The sequence below is a fragment of the Bidens hawaiensis genome, unplaced genomic scaffold, assembly GCF_021521415.1.
Source record: "Bidens hawaiensis isolate Kalapana, Puna unplaced genomic scaffold, B.hawaiensis_p1.1 tig00032029_1, whole genome shotgun sequence".
Taxonomy (NCBI): domain Eukaryota; kingdom Viridiplantae; phylum Streptophyta; class Magnoliopsida; order Asterales; family Asteraceae; genus Bidens; species Bidens hawaiensis.
This window is the reverse complement of record NW_027505230.1, coordinates 77,790-101,251: the sequence shown is the minus strand read 5'-3', so window position 1 is coordinate 101,251 and position 23,462 is coordinate 77,790. Positions and strand designations below refer to the sequence as shown.

General features: G+C 42.9%; 1 protein-coding gene across 1 annotated transcript; it reads right to left on the bottom strand.

Moving 5' to 3' along the window:
- On the bottom strand, window positions 1–22,493 carry LOC143611694 (protein ESMERALDA 1-like). The gene is made up of 10 exons (XM_077085866.1): window positions 22,101–22,493; window positions 2,881–2,947; window positions 2,703–2,770; window positions 2,541–2,629; window positions 2,266–2,463; window positions 1,989–2,196; window positions 1,736–1,903; window positions 1,377–1,544; window positions 1,112–1,302; window positions 1–348 (listed from the first exon to the last, which is right to left on the bottom strand). Exons 1-10 carry the CDS (start codon window positions 22,476–22,478, stop codon window positions 186–188), a joined length of 1,698 nt encoding a protein of 565 aa, XP_076941981.1. The 5' UTR covers window positions 22,479–22,493; the 3' UTR covers window positions 1–185.
- Window positions 22,494–23,462: the final 969 nt, after the last annotated feature.

The following is a 23,462-nucleotide window of genomic DNA, read 5'->3' as shown; positions in this document are numbered from 1 at the left end:
TTTTTTTTCTAACTAATGTAATCATTTAACTTCCATCTTTAATGATCCTTGTTGAAGCTCTAAATGCCGATTATTCAAGCGTAGAGGAAAAAATAAAGAATTTTCAATGTTGGCTCGCAGAATGTGCGCCCGAGAATTGAAAAACGTATCTCGGAAAACTCTTTGACTTCAGTTGACTTGTAGAATCATGACTTGGATGTTGTTCTTGAATCATCGGTATTGTTTGTACGGCACATACAATTTGGACATGGAAATGAATATATCGAGTCGTTTGGCCTTTTCAGTTCGATTCCTTTTGAGTCGCTGTGGGCCCGCATGCTTAACATGCGCCTTTTGAATGTATGCCAGCTGAAATGAATGAATAATCAGGAAATACTGCTATAATGAAATAATAGAATCATCATATAAAACATTTGAAACAATGTGGCATTCAGTAAGAACGAATATCTCAAAACGGGCCGGATTCAGGCTGCCCTGAAACACTTATTTGTCCATTTCCTGATTTTTTTACTAAAATATGATGATAATAAAAAGAATATTACCACAAGTCTAATCTATGTCAATGTACAAACGATTTAGCAGGTTTATTCGTTAAAAATGAGAAGCGGAGACACTACAATCTCTTTAGACAATTATACCCTTACAGTACAAGTACTTTTGTCCGTCTTTTCTTATCATGTGAAGGTAGAGCTTGTGTCGTGCAAATCAATTTTAGTGACGCATAGACGACTCTAGATGTGCACAAATCGGTTTTTTGGCCCAAACCAGTTCATGTTGAAATCGGGCCGGGCTGGGTCAAACAAAGTCAAACCCGATTTTTGCTGAGACCGGTTTCGGTTCCAACCTGATTTTTTTAGGGTAAAGGATCGGCTTTGACCAGGTTTTAACCGGTTGGATTGATTTCCTTCTAGAATTAAACTTTGGGCCACGTTCAGCCCGTTTGATTGATTCCCTTCTAGCTAAATTGTTTAATTGGCCCGTTTGGCCTGTTTGAGATAAAGCACAACTCAAATCAACATGAAGTGATTGGGTCAAAAATTGACTCCTCTACTTCATATGTATGAGATGTTAGAATCTATATTTGCAAGTAATCTAGAATAAGAAATCATACCCGATTTTTGGGTTATCGAAATAAACCGCTAACTTGCGTTTATCGGGCTTGATCGTCTTTGAATGCCCATTAAACAGATATCTTCTATGACCCAACAAAAGTTGAGGAAAGTTTCCACCTTGGGCTGTAACAAATACTTCACTATGAAGACAAACTATGTAATCAATAGCAGCCATCCTGGACGAATAGTTCTAGAAGCAGTAAAATGAGTCAGCCCGACAATTGATCGAACCTTAAAATTAAAGTTGAGAAAGACAGTTAAAACCTTAAATGGAGCAAGTTCCTCAGCAGATGCAAGCATCTCTTTTGTTTGTAAAAGAGGAAACATTTCTAGAAGTGGTGCCATGTGTCGCTCAGAATCGTATATTCTCCCGGAAGCTAAGAATATAGACGTACTTTTATCAAATCCCATTCCTCTAAGCATCAAACCAACCTAGTAACAAAGATATGTTTCGGGTATTCAATACACAAACAAATGTTTAAAATTTGGATAAAAGGTGTCTTGGGTTGACCAAACCAGCCCGTTTTGACCCATACCAAAAACTAAGCATTTAAAATTCTTTTTACTAATTTCATTTTCAGTTAATAAACATATAAGAAATTAAAAAAAAAAAAAAAGCATACTTCTAGAGGTGTGAGGGGGCATTTTCCATTAACCCTATTGGCTCCGGGGTTAAGAACTCTACCGGGCTTTGTAAATTTACCTTTCCACCCCTTCTCCCTAGCAGCTATCATATCTTCTCGTTCTTTAGCTCCACCATCATATACACAACAAGAGAAAGCTACCATGTCCTATAAACATTTTCGTTACATAATATTTTAATATAAAGTTGCACCCGATATTATTTGCACTATGATTTATAAAAATATAGACAACGAACCTCCTCAAACGTAGATGAACAGAAATGTATTTTCCACCATTATTTGCGCTGCGTTCTTTCATTCTTGAAACTAATGTTTCTCCCATTATTAATAGTGGCTTTGAAAACCGTAAAGCTTCATAATTTGCCAAACATCGAAGCCGTTGGACATCAGGGGGAGCATCATATGATAATCGGTTCGCAAATGGTGAAATCCTTATGAATCTGCATAATAACAAGTTAAATATATTCAGAAATAAACCAATATTTGTAATTAGAAAATAATAAACTAACTTTTCTTCAAGAAGTCTTGGAAGAACTGTATCTTTGTAGTACCGAATGGGTGAATAAGCCTTAATTTTGAAGTTGAATACGTTGGTCAAATTGTGGTCAAATCTTTCCATAAGGTATCCAGGTACTGAGTCAACCACGCGCACATCATTTTCCAATGTCTTAACAAAGAATTCTTCGTCGTATATGTCGCTGAATTTGCTGGAAAAACAAAAACAATTCAAAGTTTAAACTAAAAAAAATTCTTCATAGTATAGTTGAAGATCATGTTAACAAACCTAGGATCTCTCCAGATGCTATGAAAACGGAAATTTGGGATGACAAGTGTCGCATTAAGATAGCCCGCCACAGCAACTGCATTGCAAATCTAGAGAGAGAAAGCTAATGTGTTGAAGTTTTAAAAACTGAAAGTAAATTAATATAAAAGGTACTTAAATTACCGATGTCCTTTGTTGATTCAAGCCACCATTTGCCTCTACATATATGTACCCATTTGACTCCGGCAAGCCTAAAAAACAGAAAAAACTGGGACGATTATATTTGTAAGAGTGTCATTTCAAGCCTTAATAAAGTAAGATACAAAAACGTCATATAATGACTGGTGCTCATAAGTCATACCTCCTGAAAACTTTTTTACACAGGGCCTCCAGTCTCCACCTTTAACATGTTTCCAAACAGAAGATATCTACATCAAATTTCGTGTTGTAAATCGGTAATAGCTTGTAAAAGAAAAAAATATTTAAAACCATACTTGCTAAATGCTACAAATACCACTAAAAGCTAGCAAATAATGATCTACACAATTAGGGGTGCAAACGAGCCGAGACGAGCCCGAGCTCGGCTCATTTATCTTACACAGAGCTCCAGCTCGAGCTCGGCTCGTTTTGAGCTCTAGTTTCAAAGCTCGAGCTCGGCTTGTGAGTAGATTTTCAAGCTCGAGCTCATCTCGTTTACTATTTATCAATTATTTTTTGTACAATTATAATTATTTTTATATATTTTTTTCTATTATAATTGTATGTATATATTATTTAGTTTTGTTTATTTATTTTTTCATAATATTATATAAATTAACTAATAATTATTAAATATATATTTTAAAAATTATGTAAATGGCAGTCTCGTTTAGACTCGCGAGCCTGCTCGAGCTCGATAAGTGAAGCTCGGTCTCGGGCTCGTTTTTAAACGAGCTTACTTTTAGGCTCGAGCTTGGGCTTGATCGAGCTTTTTAACGAGCCGATCTCGAGTAGCTCGGCTCGTTTGCACCCCCCCCCCCCCCCCCCTATACACAATATGTTTCACATAACCATCTAAGGTGGTTTTCTTTTGACCTCAGATAATTCTGTGAATACCATTACCCCTGTACATAAATGATAAGTTTAACTAAATCGTTTAATTAAACATAAACCGAGCATATACACATATCAATACTTAATTGTTCATAGTTGATTACTTTTAACACACAAACCAGCAAACTACATGACTTCACTGACTTCCCTAAAAACTATTAAATTTCTTTTTGATCCTCAATCTGTAGATGCTACACACGGATATACAACTAGTTCAATGAAAAAGAAAGCATAATTCTTTGGTTTCTAAGTTCCAAATACGAAAAGAGTAACGATGTGTCAAAATCACAAGTTTATTCTATCACACTATCAGAGTAACTACCGATACAAATTTTTATATACAATGTGAAATTTGTAAAGAATGACTCAACTTGACCATGCATATGCTAACTACTTAGGGTTTGACTACATGATAACATGAAGCATCTAAAACCTACCGATTACTGATGCAACTTGTCAAGAACCATAACTTTAGCTTAGCAATTACTGAGACAAAAACGCAGATGAATTTGAACTAATTGTTGCCACAGTTCTAGTCAAAGTAATAGAAACAAAACATATATGTCTAATCTAACTTTCAAACAGTACATGCATAGTATGCTTATGAGTGCTTCGCAATAGGATCAAATAAATATTCAAATGCACCTGTATAGTAACTGTTACTAAGCTAAAAGCTAATCAAGTTAATTCTGCTAATGTTAGAATCAAATACGAACAGCTGTAATCCATTAGATAAGATTAGAAAAGTCATTAAGAAATATTAAACACCTTAAATGAACAAACATTAGCGAACATAAAGCGAACACATTGTCGGACGTTCACGAACACCATTGGATGAACATGGCCTCCGTTTGTGTTCGTTCATTTAGTTATTCGAACGAAGTTCTTTGTTCATGTTAGCTCATTCATTAAACAGACGAATAAAAACGAACTTCCTGCCAAACAGTTCACCGAAACCATTCGTTTACAGCCCTGGTGAGAAGCATACAAATAAGTGAATAACTGAGTATTTATGCTTGTGAATTCATCACAGTAGTATGCTTGTGAAACTCAACATATACGATATATGTCTAATCTAACTTTCAAGCAGTAAATTATGTATAGTATGCTTGTGAATTCTTCACAACAGAATCAAATGAACTTGTATATTAACTAACTGTTCAACTAAGCTAAAAACTAATCAAGTTAATTCTAGCAGTATTACGATCAAATACAACCAACTCTTAACGTGAGAAGTGTACAGTATTTATGCTAACAGCCTAACACTAAAAAGTATTATTATTACTTTACTTCAACTTTTTGTAGTGAAATTACTCTAGTTCAAAACAACTTTTAACGTGAAGATCGTAACCAGAGTAATTATGCTAACACTGGAGTAAAAGTAATGCAATTACTCAACAGTTTTTTTGCAGTGTAATTATGCTAACCAGAGTAATTGAACTAAAATAATTATTATTACTCTACTTCACTTTTTTGCAGTGTAATTACTCTAGTTCAAAACAACTTTTAACTCGTAACCAAACTAATTATGCTAACACTTAAGTAATTATTATCACTCTTATTTTTTAACTAGCGTAATTACTCTCGTTGAAAACCGTAATAATCATAAAATTAGGGCAAGCTTAATACTAAACCACAAACCGCATCAGACGTCAAATTATCCGCATCCGTCAAATTATTATTAATACCGTACTTATTAATCTAGTTCAAAACAGCTCAACGTGAGAAGTGTACAAATAACCAACCAGAGTAATTATGCTAACACTAGAGTAATTATCGTTAACAGCTTCTAACTAGGGGTGCAAACGAGCCGAACTGCTCGTGAGCTACTCGAGATCGGCTCATTAAAAAGCTCGATCGAGTCTAGCTTAATCGAGCTTGAGCCAAAAATAAGCTTATGTAATGAATGAGCCCGAGCCCGAGCCCGAGCTTCACTTATTGAGCTTGAGCCAGCTCGCGAGCCTAAACGAGCCTGTCATTTATCTAATTTTTTAAATATATATAATAATTATTAATCAATACATATATAATGTTATGAAAAAATACATAAAAATAACTAAATAATATATATTGTTTTATACATAAAATTATAATAGAATAAAATATATAAAAATAATTATTATTATATAAAAAATAGTTGTTAAATAGTAAACGAGCCGGGCCCGAGCCAAGCTCGAGCTTCAAAATCCACTCACGAACCGAGCTCGAGCTATGAAAATAGAGTTCGAAACGAGCCAAGCTCTGTGTAAGTTAAACGAGCCGAGCTCGGGCCTTGAAGAAACACTAGGTGAACCCTGGACAGATTATAAATAATCTGGGGGTTAAGTAATGTTTCCCACGAGAATGAGGTCCAACAGAGACAGTTGTTCTTCAGGGGACCTGCAAAACAAACACCGTAAGCTCGTCACTGAGAAGGGGAGGTTCCTCCTTGTGACCACCCTCCGGTGTGAGAATCAGACTAGATTGCTCTGAATATAAGTGTATATTAAGAGATTGCTAGATAACAGGATAGCAGATGATCTTACCATTCCAAGATGTTGGAGTATTTATAGCCGAAGGTAGGTTTCCTAGAAGGTACAGCCAGCTGAATAGTATTCCTGTTCTACCAACAGTGGATTATGCACAAGCCATACTAGTTGGTGGATAGGTTACGGCCAACAGTAACAAAGTCGGCTGCACTATTCCACCAACTGTAGATTATGCACGTCCCACCTACTGTGGATTATACGCAGGCCATGCTGGTTGGTGAGTAGGTTACGGCCAACAGTAACACTATTCTACCAACTGTAGGCTACGCACGCTCCTCAGTAAGAGTTGGTGAGTAGGCAGCGGCTAATAGTGACAAACAGTACTAGAGGGTGCTCCTCCTCGTACTGTTGTCGGTGAGCTGTCACCCTGTGATTGGCTCATGGGTTGTTCTGGTCAGATCGTCTGTCCTACCCATACCTTGGTAGGTATAGTACAAAAGATCTTTCAGAATCATACGGACTGGCTCATTTTGGCGGGATTGTTCCCGCCTTGCTCATTCCTTCATGTGACTTGTGCGTGTAGCCCTGCTGTCTGCGGGTAGCCTTCCCTGATGGCTTGTATCCGCAACTGCGGGAACAGGCGGGGTACTTCACCATTGGGAGGCTTTCCCTGCGTGTACAGCTTGCGTACTGCGCGTAAGATTCTATGAGCATGGTGGGTCCTGCGGGAGCAGATGGCCTTTGCGCAGACGTCCCTGTTCAAGGTGAGTCTTGCGGGACCAACTGGTCTCTGCTGGGACCTACCTCTTCAAGTCCCCCCAGTCCAATGTTCTTCTCATGAATGTTTAATGAAGTGAGGTGAACTTTTGGACTTTAAGCAAGGGGTTTTGAAAAGGGTTTTTAGTTTTAAGGTTCTCCGTGGGGATTCTTCCCGCGGGTTTCCTAATGTCACTTGCAAAAATTCCCGATTTTTTTGCTTGATCTTTGGGTATGATGCGGGTAGGTATGTAACCTTCTCGCAAGTCAGGAGCGTTGAGTCTCACTTGTGTGGATTCTCCTTGAGGTTTTAGTGGTTTTGAACATAGTGATCAATTATGTTTAAACCACCAATTCCATCCTGGAGCCTCAAACAATGTAGTTCTCGACGTTCCCGCTATGCGGGGATGTTATTTCCGTTTCCGCAAGCATTGCCCAGAAGATCCTTCTTGGTTTCAATTCCCTGCGGAGCGCTAGGTATGTGAAGGGTTTTGCCTTAACACTGTACCCGCGCTCGCCTTACGGTTACTTTACTTTCAAGGTACCCCTGGCGTCAATTCCCTGCGGGTGTTAGGTATGTGAAGGGTTTTGCCTTGACACTGTACCCGCACCCGTCTTATAGTTACTTTGTTGCCGGGGTATTCTTGGCTTCAATTCCCTGCGGGTGCTAGGTATGTGAAGGGTTTTGCCTTAACACTGTACCCGCATCCGTCTTATGGTTACTTGGTTGCCAAGGTAAGGGGTATTTTCCCGCTTACTTTTGAATCTTTTTGAATTTTGAATTTTGAAATTCGAAAGGTTGGTGAGGATAAGAACAGTCCAAACATCTGAAACGTCGTGCGACAGTTTCTTCTGACTGTGTCAGGACGTGCAGGAAGTTATGGTGACGTGACAGTACATGGTCATTCCAGACGCTTTTTCTGGCGCGTGGGCGCGATTTTTCGGGCGCGTGGCCGCGAAATTTCTGGCACGCGTACTTTTTACAGCTGTTGCCAGCTTGCTTTTTGCCACGCGTCATAGTTTCATTGCACCCTCGATTTCTCTCTCCTCCGCATTAAATTCACCGCATTAATTGCGATTAGTATATAAAGGGGGAGAGGGTCCTTTTTAATTCACACCTTCACCCTTCTCTTCTTCTTCTTAGCGATTTCCGGCAAATACTCCCCTTTTCAGGCAAGCATTTTCCCGAAATCGCTTTCTGCAAGATGTCTTCACATGATCTCGAGTCTACCACCGATGACAGGAGTACTGCTGGTGAGTGCCAGTGTGCTCTGCCCGGCGATCAGTACCGGTATGTTGTTAGGAAGTTCATGCTCGATCCTTTCGAGCCTGAGTTTCCTGAACCCCATCAGACCGTGTACGATGCCCCCAGAGGCAAGATCGGGGTTTATGCAGCATTCTTTGTTTATGGGAATCTTAGGTTCCCATTGACAAAGTTTGTTTACCGTGTCCTTGAGAGGCACGGTGTTCATCTGACCGAGTTGCACCCCATGGCGATCGCCAAGATTCGCCATTTCGAGTGGGTGTGCCGGATTCTGGGCATTGAGCCCTATGTGGACCGCCTGATGACCTTCTATACTTGGAGGTGCATCCAGGGGTGGTACACCCTGACAACCCGGATCAAGGGTTTGAAGATTTGCGCGACCGAGCGTAGTCTCCGATCGTGGAAGCGGGAGTTCTTCTACATTTCTGCCCGCGCCATCCCCATTGCCATGAAGTTTAAAAATGGCCAAGCAATTCCGAGCCACCACGCCACCAACTACCAGGAGGCGGAATGGTTTGCCAAGATATCCCGGGTCCAATCTCCGGTTTACCGTTTTGCGGAGTCCGGGATGGTGATGCTGGGGATGAGCCGGGTATGGAAGGAGGCGTCTCAGGTTCCCATCCTTCTCGAATACGGTTTGAACTCTACTCCTTATGGTATGTCTTGTCTTTCTTGCTGATATGAGTTTGTCTTCTAACTGTTTCTTTTCTTTCAGAGGGGAACAATTTGGAGTCGCTCCTGTACCCGCGGGAAGCTGACGATCCTGTGCGGATGGGTACTCGTGCTCTTGACGAGAACCAGTTGCCCATCCTGGAGCAAACAGCGGATCGGTTTGTGGAGGTCTATCCGCTGGGCCACGAGATCCTGAGCTACCGGCGGCCAGGTAAGGCGTTATTCTCTCCTCCACCCCTCAGTGCTGTACCCGCTGCTGGAATTCCTTACACCGTGTCTTCTTCTGAGGAATCCGCAGATGGTCCTTCGTTAGTGCGGAAGAAGCGGGCTGCCGGCGGGAAAGGGAAGGAGAAGGCGGCCTCCACAGCCGATCCAGTGCTCCTATCTGACACTGAGTCAGATAGTGAAGAGGCGGCGGGGAAGCCCGGTGGTGAGAATACCACTGTTCCGGAGGCTACGACTGTTACCTCTGGAGAACCATTGACGACAACGGTGACCGGCATCAAGAGACCGGCTCCATCGGGTTCGTCCCCGCCCGTTCGTACGTTCAAGCTGAAGAAAACCTGTAAGTACAACTCTCTTAGCTTTTATCTTCGTAGTTTAATCTTCAAGTCTTTTTAACACTTTTCTTCTTTACGCAGGTGTGGATGTTGGCGCATTCCAGGGTGAGGGGCCGAGTACAACCTCTCCGCCAATGACGGTAGGCTTGGTCAGCCTACCTGAGGCGTCGACCCAGGCGCCTGCGCCTGCTTCCGCTGGTTCAGTTGCTCATACTGAGCCGACTGTTCCAGCCGAGATGACGTCACCCGCCGGCTGTGAGTGCGATTTTTACAGCATCCTTCACAGAGCCGGCGGTTACTTTTGCCGCAGATTCCGCGGCAGCGACCGCGGCGGCGACCACGGCGACTGCTACCATGCCCCCGGCAACGACGGCTGGTCCCTCAGGTACGCGTGGGGCTTCTCGTATCTTTCCGCCACCTTCCCATCTGCCTGACCTCTTGGATGGCTTTCCATTGGGTTCAGGTGATGAGTTCGGCGGCTATCGGCCTGTAATTGATCCTACAGGTGAGTAGGGTTCCTTTGGCCCTTTTTCACATATATTTTATCATCTTTTCCTAACTGCTTTTTGTTTTCTGCAGTTTCGGATTCCAATGAAGTGTATGTTCCGCGATGGAACATACGCCGAGGAACAACCCTTCGTACCCCTGTGGAGTGCGTGGAATGGGCTCGCCACGCTGCTCCCCATGGTGCGTTGGGGGAAGCCATGGCTAGCTACCAGGAGGGTAGGCTAACCAACGAGCTTCGAGTTCTCCAAGCCCGGATGCAGCCGCGCGTCGAGCTGCTTTGTCGTGAAAATGACAAGTTGAAAGCAGCTCGCGCCAAGGAAGTATCCCAAGCGCGGGCTCTTCGGGAGGAGAACCAAAAGCTATCCGCAGCTGCTGCGGAGAAGGAGAAGGCCTTCAAGGCCCTCGAGGTTGAGGTTCAAGCGCGACTCGAGGCCCGCTCCAAGGCTGCCCAAGCTGTTAACGAACAGCTTCGGCTAGCTAAGGAGACTGCAAGGAACGCGACCGAGAGGGCCACCAAGGCTGAAGCCGTTGCTGAGCCTTTACGCGTGGAGAACGAGGAGCTCAAGGCCAAATTAGAGGCTCTCCAACGCGCTCATGATGCCTTGGCGATGGAAGATGCCAAGAAGCTCCAGGAGATCTTGGACCAGAGGGGCGTGCTTGACCATACCGAGCGGAAGCTTAAGGGCGTCGAAGAGGCTGCCGCAAAGGAAGTGCTACTTGCCAACCTTAACAAAAGCGAAGCCGAACGCGCCTGCACCCAAGCTCAAGCCGCCCTTAAAGAAGCTCTGGTTGCCAAGGAATGGCTTCTTCGAGAAGCGTTGTCTCAGGTAAGTCTATCTTCATGTCTTCACGCTTTCCTTTGTACATAGAAAAGGTGTTTGACACTTGTATATTTTCTTTTGTAGGTTGTGCATCGGGTCTTCTCAGAGACATCCTACGACGATGCAATGAGCGCAGCCCTCAACGCTTCTCACGAGGATGGGGAACGGGTCGGCTTCCTGCTTGGTCTAGGGTTTGTTGAGAAAGGCGTCCCGCCATCCAACTTCCCTTTGTACAATGTAGATACCGAAGCCATATATGACCAAGCAGTAAATCAATACGCCGCCTTCCCGCATCCGGTGGTGGAGAAGGTGAATGAAATTGCTGCTGCTGATGATGGGCTACCTATCCTTAAGGCTTACCTTGAACAGCCACGCTCTACTGACGGCGCTGGTCCAAGTGGAAGTGGCCCTGAAGCCTGATCCTGAAGATCCCTTCCCACTACTAGGATAGATTTAGTTTGTATAGATTTACTTTCTTGTAGGCGGGTAGTTACCCGGCCATTCTTGTAACGAATATTTATGAAATGTAAATCTTTGTGCGGCTAAGACCGCTTGATTCATTGGATTCCTTGCTTTATAAACGTTATATGACTTACATACTTAAGTTTAAATTAGCAATTTTCCAAGTGTTTAGAATAAGTTAACCTTTGAACGTGGTAGATAGGTGTGAAGTTTTGCTTCCTCTTCCGTGATTGTGCGGGTAGGACCGTCACTTGCACGTAGTAGGATGGCTAAACTTTACCATCTGACCTGCGTGTAGGTTTACCTTATTTGAGGATAAGTTAACCTTTGAACGTGGTAGATAATAGGTGTGAAGTTTTGCTTCCTCTTTCGTGATTGTGCGGGTATGACCGTCACTTGCACTTAGTAGGATGGCTAAACTTTACCCATATCTGACCTGCGTGTCTTTTTTTTTTTTTTTTTTTTTTTTGTAACACCCCGTAACCGCAGCGGAAACGTACACGGGATGCAACAGACACATCTGATATCAACAGCATTGCTTATAAAGAAAATACCACTACATTAATTTATAACATATTACATTGTTGCGAGTTTCATTACTGTCTAGGTGTTACACACATATTTTACCGATAAGACATTAATAAATTCATTACAAAACATAGAGCAGCAAGCTTCCAACAGGTAGCACAGATAGTTAAGCACACATCAATCAATCCAACTTGGGCATACCTAGAAAACATGTAAAGAAAACGGGTCAACTACGAATAGTTGGTGAGTTTCACTAATTTAAATAAACACTGACAAATCATTTTAATAATCATTTATTAGCAATATAATCATGCTGGGAACTATGTTACCCCAGAACATTTCCATTAACTTTCTGGGAACTATGTTACCCCAGAACAATAATAACCCCTGGGAACTATGTTACCCCAGAACAATAAATACCCCTGGGAACTATGTTACCCCAGAACAATAATAACCCCTGGGAACTATGTTACCCCAGAACAATAAAAACCCCTGGGAACTATGTTACCCCAGAACAATAACTACCCCTGGGAACTATGTTACCCCAGAACAATAATAACCCCTGGGAACTATGTTACCCCAGAACAATAAATACCCCTGGGAACTATGTTACCCCAGAACAATAATAACCCTTGATAAACAATTTATATATTCTGTGCATCAAACCATATATATATAAATATACAAGTATTTCCATACGATCGGTATGTACTTAAATACTTTAAATAAGACATGTTTTCCGCCCCGGGAAAATATAATTAAAACAATTCATTAAAAGGGGCTCGTGAAAACTCACCTTTTGTGAGTCGGTGAGTAATATAAGGAACAGCTACGTGCCTGGATCTGTAATATAATATCTAGTCGTTACTATATAATTCCCATAACTTAAATACGTATCAATCGGTACATCTGGGAGCATTGTTAACCCAGTACTGTACTCGATTCGGGGACAATGTTAACCCCGTGACACTTCTAAGGACTCAGATTGTGACATTGCTTAGAGTTTGACAGTCAATTTAGTTAAAGTGATGAAATTATAGCTCGGTTTGACACCCCGTTTGGCCGTGGGGCCCGTTTCCGTCATTTCGGTGCCGGAAACGGTAAAATCGGGTAAAATTACCCAAATCATCCGAATTATTTTCGGATGATTTATTTTTACTTAATTTACTTAGATTTATGAAATAGTCCATTTTTAGAGTTTTCATGTACCAGTCAGCTCGCTTATGCGAACTTTGCCGGTTTACACGTTTTAAGCTTTAAAAACTTGTTTTTATGTTCTTTTTAGCACAAATAATTACCCGATTAGTCTCGGGTCTTGAAATTTTGCACAAAACTTAATTTGACAGTAAGGAATTTTGTAAAAATTTTCCAGATTTATTTTCTTATATTTACATTTATTTATCTATTTTTAAATCTTATTAAAATACTAAATATATCAAAAATACCAAAACACTTTAGAAAAATCCCAAATTTTTCTGGGATGATCTCTATCATCCTCATAACTTTCTGGAATTTTCCCAGATTTATTTTCCTATATTTACATTTATTTATCTATTTTTAGATCTTATTAAAACACTAAATATATCAAAAATACCAAAACACTTTAGAAAAATCCCAAATTTTTCTGGGATGATCTCTATCATCCTCATTACTTTCTGGAATTTTCCCAGATTTATTTTCCTATATTTACATTTATTTATCTATTTTTTTTTATCTTATTAAAACACTAAATATATCAAAAATACCAAAACACTTTAGAAAAATCCCAAATTTTTCTGGGATGATCTCTATCATCCTCATAACTTCCTGGAATTTTTCCAGAATTTAAAACTTATTTTTCAAGCCATTTTCACCCAAAACCGGGCTAGAAAGCCCTAGAACTCGTTTCACCGAAAAGCCTACTTAGACTTTTCCAACTGAGCTCAAATTTTGTGGGTGACTTTTATATGTTATAAAAAGCTTATCTTAAATTTTCCGGAATTTTTCATCATGTTTTGCTATTTTTCACTATTTTTGGCCAAAACCGAGCATTAAATTCACCAAATATTCATCTTTTATCCAAAAATTACCAAAAATTCACAGATCTCTTATTTTCATGTGTAGATCATCTCTGTGAAATTTCGTGACCCAACTCTAAGCACACAACAATCTGTCCATAATTCATATACACACGAAAACCGAACTATTTTGTGTTTTCTAGCTTTAGATCGCAAGGATCTCGGTTTCTAGCCTTTGCTAGCCGCTAGATACAACACTTACAAGCACATCAACACCACACCAAGCAAGTTATACCCACAATCAAGCCATTTCTTTCCTAGTGTCGGTTAAAACATCAAAACAACGATTTTGACCGTAAAAATCCGTTCTCAACTCTTTTTACTCCTTTCTTGGACCAAGATCCCTTGTATAACATGTATACATCTCTTGATCATGCAAGAGTCGGTTTCATCTCGGGTTTTCACCCGTCTTTCACATGAAAACTCATTTTCACAAGATTTTAACCGTAAAATTTCATTCTAAACTCTTTTAACTAATTACTTGGATCAAAATCCTTTGTATAACTTGTATACATCCTTTGATCACACGAGAATCGGTTTCATCTCGGGTTTCACCCATTTTTCACATGAAACCTCCTTTTCTTCATATTATAGAATCAAAACCAAGAATCAACCATTAGAATCAAGTTTTTACCTTAGGATTTTGCTTAAAAGCTTGGGTTTTGGATGGAGGATGAAGAGTTAGAGAGGATTTTGGGAGAATGGATGTGAAAAAAAAGGAAAATGAAAGTGTAATGGGAGGAGGGTGGCCGGCCATATGGTGGTGTGGGGGGGGGCCCACATCTCAAACCATAGCCACATATTTGGATTACACAATCCGGATAATGTTGTGGATAATCTGGTTCAGTTCGTTTCTCGTTTAAACTCGTAATTCGGCTTAAAACGGGCCTAAAATGGTTGTTTTTCGGGTTAACATAAAATTTATATATAACTGATTTAAAAACTTTAAAAACTTAACCCATGACATTAAAACATCATATTATTAATAATTACGCATCTTTTTCGGCTTGATTGATCGTCTCTTGCTTGGTTTGGTGTTAAAGGTTTCGTTTAGCGTACCGACGTACTATTAAATCGAAATCCTTTTTCTGTGCTATAATTTACTTATCCCGAAGCATTAATACTTCATAAATATCACTAAACATTATATACTTCGTCTATAATGTAATTCCCGATTCGTTCGGGTTTCAATAATCGTTCATTGGTTAATTGTAATTCCAATACGATTCACTATATAATCGAGTATGATTCGTACTATGAATCATATATACTCGTATATACGTACTATAACTCATATAATCAATATTTAAATGACACGTAAATAGTATATACCGGCTAGGGTATACCTGAATTTGCCGGAATCGTTACAACTTAGTAGGATGGCTAAACTTTACCCATATCTGACCTGCGTGTCTTTTTTTTTTTTTTTTTTTTTTAGGATAACCTTTGAACGTGGTAGATGATAGGTTGAAGTTTTGCTTCCTTGTTCGTGATTGTGCGGGTAAGACCGTCACTTGCACTTACAAGGATGGCTAAACTTTACTTACATCATACCTGCGTGTAGGTTTCCCTTAACGTTGTGTTTATGCGGGTTTTTTCCGCCTTCCACACGTAACGACTTACTTCTTCCCGTTTACGCGGTGAATACAGGTATCAGTGGGAAGTTCATAAGTATAAAGGTAAACACATTATGAAAGGAGAATCATTTCCATTAGAAGTGGCTCTAGGCCTTTTCTTTACAAGTTTTGGAATTGATCTACATATAACATTTGCGTAATTGAGCTCCATTCCATGTTCTTGGGATGGGAGTGCCATCGAGCCTTTCGAGCCGGTATGCGCCCTTTCCCAGGATTTCTTTGATAATGTATGGCCCTTCCCAGACCCGGGCCAGCTTTCCCGGGCGCTCTTGGTTTGAAGCCTCGTTGTTACGCAGTATGTAGTCTCCTATATTGAAGTTGCAGAGTTTTACCCGCGTGTTGTAGTACTTTTGCATTTGTCGTTTGTAGTTCTCTTCACGCACTGCGGCTAAGTCTCTGCGTTCCTCGGTTAGCATAAGATCCAACCGTCTTTCCGCATCATTGTCTTCTGGCTGACTCAAGACCCTTGGTGAGGGTAGACCAATTTCGACCGGGACCATGGCTTCAGTGCCATAAGTGAGGCTGAACGGGGTTTCTCCCGTACTGGCCTTCTTCAGCGTTCTGTTTGCCCAAAGGACGTGCGGAAGCTCGTCCACCCAGCCGGATCTGTGTTCCGATAGTCTCTTCTTGATGCCTTCGACAATGCTCTTATTTGCTCTTTCCACCTCACCATTACCTTGCGGGTGTGCCACTGAGGTAAAGGTGTGGGTGATTTGAAGTTCTTTTAGCCACTGTTGTAGCTTCTTGTCAGCAAAGTTGGTGCCGTTATCGCTCACCAAATTCTGTGGAAGTCCAAAACGACAAATAATAAATTCCCAAATAAATTTTTTGATATGTTTCGCGGTTGTTTGGGCTAAAGGTTTTGCTTCTATCCACTTGGTGAAGTAGTCGATGGCTACCACTAGGAACTGAACATTTCCTGCTGCTGTAGGAAATGGGCCTGTCACATCGATGGCCCACTTCTGAAATGGCCATGAAGAAGTGACTGGAACAAGTTCATTCTTTGGGCGGTGCGTGTTGGGTGCGTAAAGCTGGCAAGACCTGCATTTTCTGATGTATGCCAGTGCATCCGTATGCATCCCCGGCCAAAAGTATCCCGCGTTGTTTAGCTTGGCTACAACAGCGCGAGGACCTGCGTGTACTCCACAGATGCCTTCGTGTACTTCCCTTAGGAGGTAGTCAGCATCTTGGTTGTCCACGCATCTCAAGAGTGGGCCAAGAAAGTTACGTCTGTAAAGGATGTCGTTGACGAGCTGATAATTTAGTGCTTTACAGCGTAGTTTTCTTGCCTGTGTTTTTGACTCTGGTAGTGTTCCTGCTGCAAGGTAATTTATTATTGGTGTCATCCACGTTTCTGTACCGGTTTGGATGACACAAATTTCCTTGTGCGGGACTGATGGTGCTTTGAGGAGTTCAATGCGGATGTCCTTTCCCAAATGGGTGAAGGCTAGTGACGCCAGCTTGCTTAACGCATCCGCAGATTTGTTTTCGTTGCGCTTGACGTGTATGACTTTACAATCATTAAAATCACGCATGAGGGTTTTTGCCTGGGCGAGGTACAGGGCCATTGTGTCGTTCACAGCCGTGTACGTCCCATTTATTTGGTTGGCCACCAGCGTGGAATCCACGTGGGCTTCCAAGTTTTTCACTCCCATCTTACGTGCAATTCTCAAACCGGCTAAGAATGCTTCGTATTCGGCTTCGTTATTCGTACTTGGAAAATCCAACCGAATAGCGTAAGTATATTCTTGGCCTGCTGGGTTGGTTAATTTTAACCCTGCGCCTGAACCCTCGTTACTGGCTGCTCCATCAGTGTAGAGTCGCCAGACATCATTGATGTCCTGTGCTGGGGAGGGTTGAGCCTCCTCCTGGCACTCTTTCTCCCGCGAAGCGGGGACTTCTGCAATAAAATCGGCCAGGACCTGGCCTTTTATGGCTGGTCTTGGCTTGTACTTAATTGCATATTCTCCCAATTCAATTGCCCATTTGGCTAGACGTCCCGATAATTCGGGTTTGCCTAGAACGTTTGAGATTTTGAAGTTGGTGAGAATGGTGATTGGGTGGCCCTGGAAATATCGTCTTAACCTGCGTGAAGCGTGTATAACTGCTAAGACTAATTTTTCGAGGGTAGAGTACCGGGTTTCTACGTCTGTTAGTACACGGCTAACATAGTAGATTGGCATCTGGATGCCTTTTCGTTCTATTAGCAGGACTGCCCCGGTTGCTCTATCTGTTGCGGAAAGGTATAGGATTAACTCCTCTCCCGCTTGTGGTGCTGTAAGTGTTGGGAGTTCGATCAGGCGTGACCGAATCTCCTGAAAAGCTGCTTCCGCTTCTGGTGTCCAGCGGAAGTGCGTTTTCTTTAAGCAGTTTCTTAATGTTGACACGAAAGGAAACGACTTATCCGCATGGTTTGCCAAAAAGCGATTAAGTGCGACTAGTCGTCCATTCAGTGTCTGAGCCTGTTTGATGGTGGTAGGTGATTCCATTTTAATAATGGCTTCGACCTTTTCAGGGTTCGCTCTGAAGCCATCTTTAGTAACAATGACTCCCAAGAACTTCCCTTCTTCCATCCCAAATGAACACTTGCTCGGGTTGAGCTTCATGTTTATCTTTCTGAGCGTGTTGAAAGTTTCTTCAATGTCTTTCAACATCGCTTCTGGCTCGGGGCTTTTGATGACCAAATCATCCATATAGACTTCCAAGTTTCTCCCGATTTGGGCATGAAACTCTTTGTCCATCAGTCGTTGGTACGTGGACCCTGCATTCTTAAGCCCGAATGGCATCATTTTATAACAAAATGTACCATCGGGCGTCCGAAATGCGGTTTTGTCCTGGTCATCTACGGCCATGTGGATTTGATGGTACCCCTTATACGCATCCAAGAAGCATTTAAGGCGAAATGGTACCAACGAATCCACCTTAAGATCAATTTCTGGTAACGGATAACAATCTTTGGGGCATGCTTTGTTCAAATCTTTGAAATCTATGCACATGCGCCATTGTTTGTCATTCTTCGGTACCATTACGGGATTTGCAACCCATGTTTGATATCTGCTAACGCGTACGATGCCTGCGTCAAGGAGTTCCTTGACTTGGGTTCTACACGCGTTAGTTTGTTCAGGCCCCATTACTCTGCGCTTTTGTACGACTGGCGTAACAGCCGGATCGCACTTGAGCTTATGCTCCGCCTTACTTCGGGGTACACCAGTCATGTCAGCTGGTGCCCACGCAAAGATGTCAGCGTTTTTCTGCAGTAAGCGTTTGAGTAGGGTGCGGGTGGGATCAACGATTGTTGGTCCAATGGTAACGGCCTGGTCGGGGTATTTGCCATTGAAGGCCCATTTTTCCGGTTCGGTGATGGTTGGTTTAGCCTTTTTCGGTTTGGGCTTAGATGAGACAGATGCGATGCATACCTGGGGAATGCCGGTGATCATCGCTACACCCTCAGCTGTCGGCCATCCCATCATGCCGTGGACTGAAGATACCACGGCGTTGAATCTTGCCATCCCGTCTCTTCCGAATAGGATGTCGTACGTGTGGTGTGGCTTTTTCATCACGACAAAATCCACGTCTTCTGTGCGTGAATGATTCCCAACAGTAAGAGTAACGGGGAAAGATAGGATACCCAGGGGGGTTTCTGTATTGCCGTCAAACCCTTCCATTGAAGCGTAGACCGTTTCCAAGCGTTCTTTGTCTTCGTCATCCAGCTTATCAAAGAACTGCCTGTACATCACTGTCGACGAAGCGCCGTTGTCAGCAAGAGTGCGGGAAGTGATGTAATGCCCCAGCTGGCTTCTGATGACGATGGGGCCTTCTTTGCTGGGGCCTCCTGGCACTCGCGGGAAGCGCACCTCCGCTTCCTTCCACGCGCATGGTTCTGTCACCCGTCTTTTTCTTCCTCTGACCTTGCCATGAACCATGTTGATGCTGATGTCGACGGGCTTTCGTCTGTTACCTCTGTACCGGTTGTCATTCCTTCCTCCCTTCCTGATCGATGCCACGAGATGTGCAAGTCTTCCATCCTTGACAAATGTCTCAATAATATCCTTCAAGGATGTGCACTCTTCAGTACCATGACCCTTTGTCCCGTGGAAATCACAGGATTTGCTTTGATCCGCATTAGGTTTCTGCCGGATCAATGGGGCTTTAGGCCATGGCAATTTTTCCGTGGCAAATATCTCCGTGACGCTCTTCGTGAGTGGCGTCCACCGATGTTTTCGGTTTGAAGGGTGTGTGTTGTCCCTTCCGCCAACAAGAGGGCGAGAGCTGGATGAGGTGTCAAAGTTTACCCTTGACTGCCAAATACCTAGCCTCCTCTTTTTGTTCTGCCGGGCGATCCGGACATTGTTCTCTCTTGTCCTCTGCGTATAGAGGTGTGTACTCTGGGGAAGATCCCTTCCCAGTTGCTTTTCCGTCTCGGCAAAGCGCTTTGCCGCCGTCATGATGGCATCCCAAGTTGATGGCATGCCATCCTTACCCGTCAATGTGCGGATAAGTTCTGGGTATTCGGCGCCTTGGATGAAGGCGGCGCGAACCAGATCCTCACTTATATTGCCGAGACTTAGCTTTTTGGAGTTGAAGCGAGTGATGAAGTCTAGTAAAGATTCATCCTCCTCTCTCACGCAGTTGAGGATCGTCCACTGCTCTTCAGTGTACTTCCTCTATTGGCTGAAGTGCTGGCTGAACTTGTTCTGAAAGTCCGCCCAGTCATATATGTGGTGGATCGGTAAACGATCGAACCATGCCCTGGCCGCTCCGACCAGAGTCATCTGGAACATGTAGCACCACGTGGGTTCCGTCCAGTTGCTGACGGTAGCCCCCGCAATGAACTTGTTCAAATGGTCGTCTGGGTCGGATAGACCATCATAAGTGCCAATGTTGGACATTTGTTTGGCACTTCTCGGGGCGATTGCTTCCGCAATGTCCCTTGCGAATTTTGACTTTCCTGCATTTGTAGCAGTTGGTCTAAAGGTTTTGGAGAAGTCACGCGGGTTTCTCTCCGCGATTGGTTTAAAAGCTTCCCCAAAATTCCTTTTTGGTTGGACGTCCGTTTCCTTACGCTTCCCTTTCGCCTTATGGCGAGGGTTTGCGTCGGTATCGGACTCCAACTCGTCGTCTGAGTACTCGCAGTCACTGCTCATATTGAGGTGTTGGCGAGTACTGGCGAATTCATCAGCCTGTTGAGCTGAACGCAAGCGTTCATCCAATTCGGCTTGGAATTCTCTTTGCCGTGCTTCGGCCCACGCCTTCACTTGATCTAGTGTTTGGCGAGGGACCCTCGTTCGTTTTTCCAGCTGGGTATCGGTGAACCCCAGTGGAATATTTACTGCACTTGCCCCGGCTTGGGTAGTCGGGGTAGTGTTCGTAAGGATTGTATAACCGCCGGTGTTCCCCCCAGTTGCTGGGGTTGTTACCGGGGTTTCCTGGTCGGTTACTGGCCTTTGGACCGGAGTAACGTTAACCATTTCTTCAGAAATTGTGAAAAAAAACTAAAATAGTTCTAGCTTTTATGCACGGATGGCGCCAATGAAGAAACACTAGGTGAACCCTGGACAGATTATAAATAATCTGGGGGTTAAGTAATGTTTCCCACGAGAATGAGGTCCAACAGAGACAGTTGTTCTTCAGGGGACCTGCAAAACAAACACCGTAAGCTCGTCACTGAGAAGGGGGGGTTCCTCCTTGTGACCACCCTCCGGCGTGAGAATCAGACTAGATTGCTCTGAATATAAGTGTATATTAAGAGATTGCTAGATAACAGGATAGCAGATGATCTTACCATTCCAAGATGTTGGAGTATTTATAGCCGAAGGTAGGTTTCCTAGAAGGTACAGCCAGCTGAATAGTATTCCTGTTCTACCAACAGTGGATTATGCACAAGCCATACTAGTTGTTGGATAGGTTACGGCCAACAGTAACAAAGTCGGCTGCACTATTCCACCAACTGTAGATTATGCACGTCCCACCTACTGTGGATTATACGCAGGCCATGCTGGTTGGTGAGTAGGTTACGGCCAACAGTAACACTATTCTACCAACTGTAGGCTACGCACGCTCCTCAGTAAGAGTTGGTGAGTATGCAGCGGCTAATAGTGACAAACAGTACTAGAGGGTGCTCCTCCTCGTACTGTTGTCGGTGAGTTGTCACCCTGTGATTGGCTCATGGGTTGTTCTGATCAGATCGTCTGTCCTACCCATACCTTGGTAGGTATAGTACAAAAGATCTTTCAGAATCATACGGACTGGCTCATTTTGGCGGGATTGTTCCCGCCTTGCTCATTCCTTCATGTGACTTGTGCGTGTAGCCCTGCTGTCTGCGGGTAGCCTTCCCTGATGGCTTGTATCCGCAACTGCGGGAACAGGCGGGGTACTTCACCATTGGGAGGTTTTCCCTGCGTGTACAGCTTGCGTACTGCGCGTAAGATTCTATGAGCATGGTGGGTCCTGCGGGAGCAGATGGCCTTTGCGCAGACGTCCGTGTTCAAGGTGAGTCTTGCGGGACCAACTGGTCTCTGCTGGGACCTACCTCTTCAGGCCTAGTCGAGCTCAGGCTCTGCTCGTTTGCACCCCTACTTCTAACGTGCTTATCACTATGTGATAAACGTAAAAATACCTAAAGTAATTATGCTAACACTAGAGTAACTATTCTACTTCGTTTTTTGTATCGTAATTACTCTAGTTCAAAACATAATAACACATAAAATCAGGTCAAACTTAATAATAATAATATTAATAATAATAATAAACCACAAACCACATCAGACGTCAAATTATCAGCATCCATCTCACGCCTCATCTTCACATACACTGCCGGACTCCGGTAAACCGATCCATGAGTCCTACGGACCTTAATGACGTCCGGAATAACAACATCTAACGATACAGTCCCGACGTAAAACAGCATACCGGAGATATAAAGCAACGGCGCAAACAGAAACACGCCTTGCCGGCGTAATAACACCGATAACACGATCCACGCGATACGGTTTGCGAGTGACCGGTTGGTGACGGTGTAATTGAACCGGCCGGAGGATTTTCCGGCGCGGTGGCGGAGGTGAGGTGATCGGAGAGGAGATAGTGGTGGTGACGGAGTGTTGCGGCCGCTGCTCGGTAGGCGGATTTTGGTGTGCATTAGAGAGTGTGAAGTGGCCGGAGACAGTGGTGGACGGTGGCGGACGGTGGCCGGAGTTGACGCGAGATTTGTTCCGTGTTGTACTCGGTTTCTTATGTACAACAGAATATCACTATTATTTTATTAATATCAAGTATTATTATATTTTAGTTACGACGAGTGTTAACTAACGAAATAACTGATAACGATCTTCTATCTTTTAATATTTATTTTTAACGGTCGGCGACTGACAGAATTTTAGCATCTTTAGTTGTAGGTCGCTGAAAAACTCAACATTTTCATCTCAAACATTTTTGTAGCATTTGATCGGACCTTTAGGAACCTTTTTCTAGAAAAAAAAAATATCTAAATTATTGAGGTTCTCGGAACCCTGGAACTATCGTCGAATTCGTTTGGTGGTGTTCAAGTGGTGGTAGTTGGTTGGTGGTAAGTTAGTTAATGGTGGCGACGGTGTTCAGGTTAAGTTTTTTGGCAAAATAGATGTCTTTTTAGGTTAAAAGTGTTTTTCCGGCGATCTACAAGTAACGACGTTAGGTTTCTGTTAGTCGCGGACCGTTGGGAGCAATGAAAGATGGGACTGTCAGCAGTCAGTTAGTTAGTTGGGACCGTCAACGACCAAAAGATGATAGTTGGGATTAATAAAACCAATATAAAAAAAACTTTCTAAAGTTTTAAGTAACTCAATTTGCAATTGAATCCACCACTAGTTCGTCTAGTGGTTGGAAGGTTTGGATTCTCTAATGGAGACTCGAATATGATCTTCACTTGGGTTATTTTTTATGGATTATGCCAGTGAACGATTTGAGCAATGCCTTTTGTAAGGTTGTCAATTCGAATTCCGAGCTACGCCAGAGACTTTTGCTCTTATAGTGACACAACGACTGTCAAGTGGCAGCTTATAGTTTCTCGGTGGGCACGGTTAGGGAATGCGGTAGGCTAACACACAAAAAGTTGTTGTTTCAAAAAAAAAACTATTTACAATTA

Excerpts from the sequence above, each read along its gene's own strand:
- LOC143611694 (XM_077085866.1), bottom strand. The coding sequence starts at position 22,478 with ATGCACACCAAAATCCGCCTACCGAGCAGCGGCCGCAACACTCCGTCA. Across the intron at positions 2,630-2,702 it reads TGAATCAACAAAGGACATCG|ATTTGCAATGCAGTTGCTGT; the intron begins GTAATTTAAGTA and ends TTCTCTCTCTAG. Across the intron at positions 349-1,111 it reads TTCGATAACCCAAAAATCGG|CTGGCATACATTCAAAAGGC; the intron begins GTATGATTTCTT and ends CATTCATTTCAG.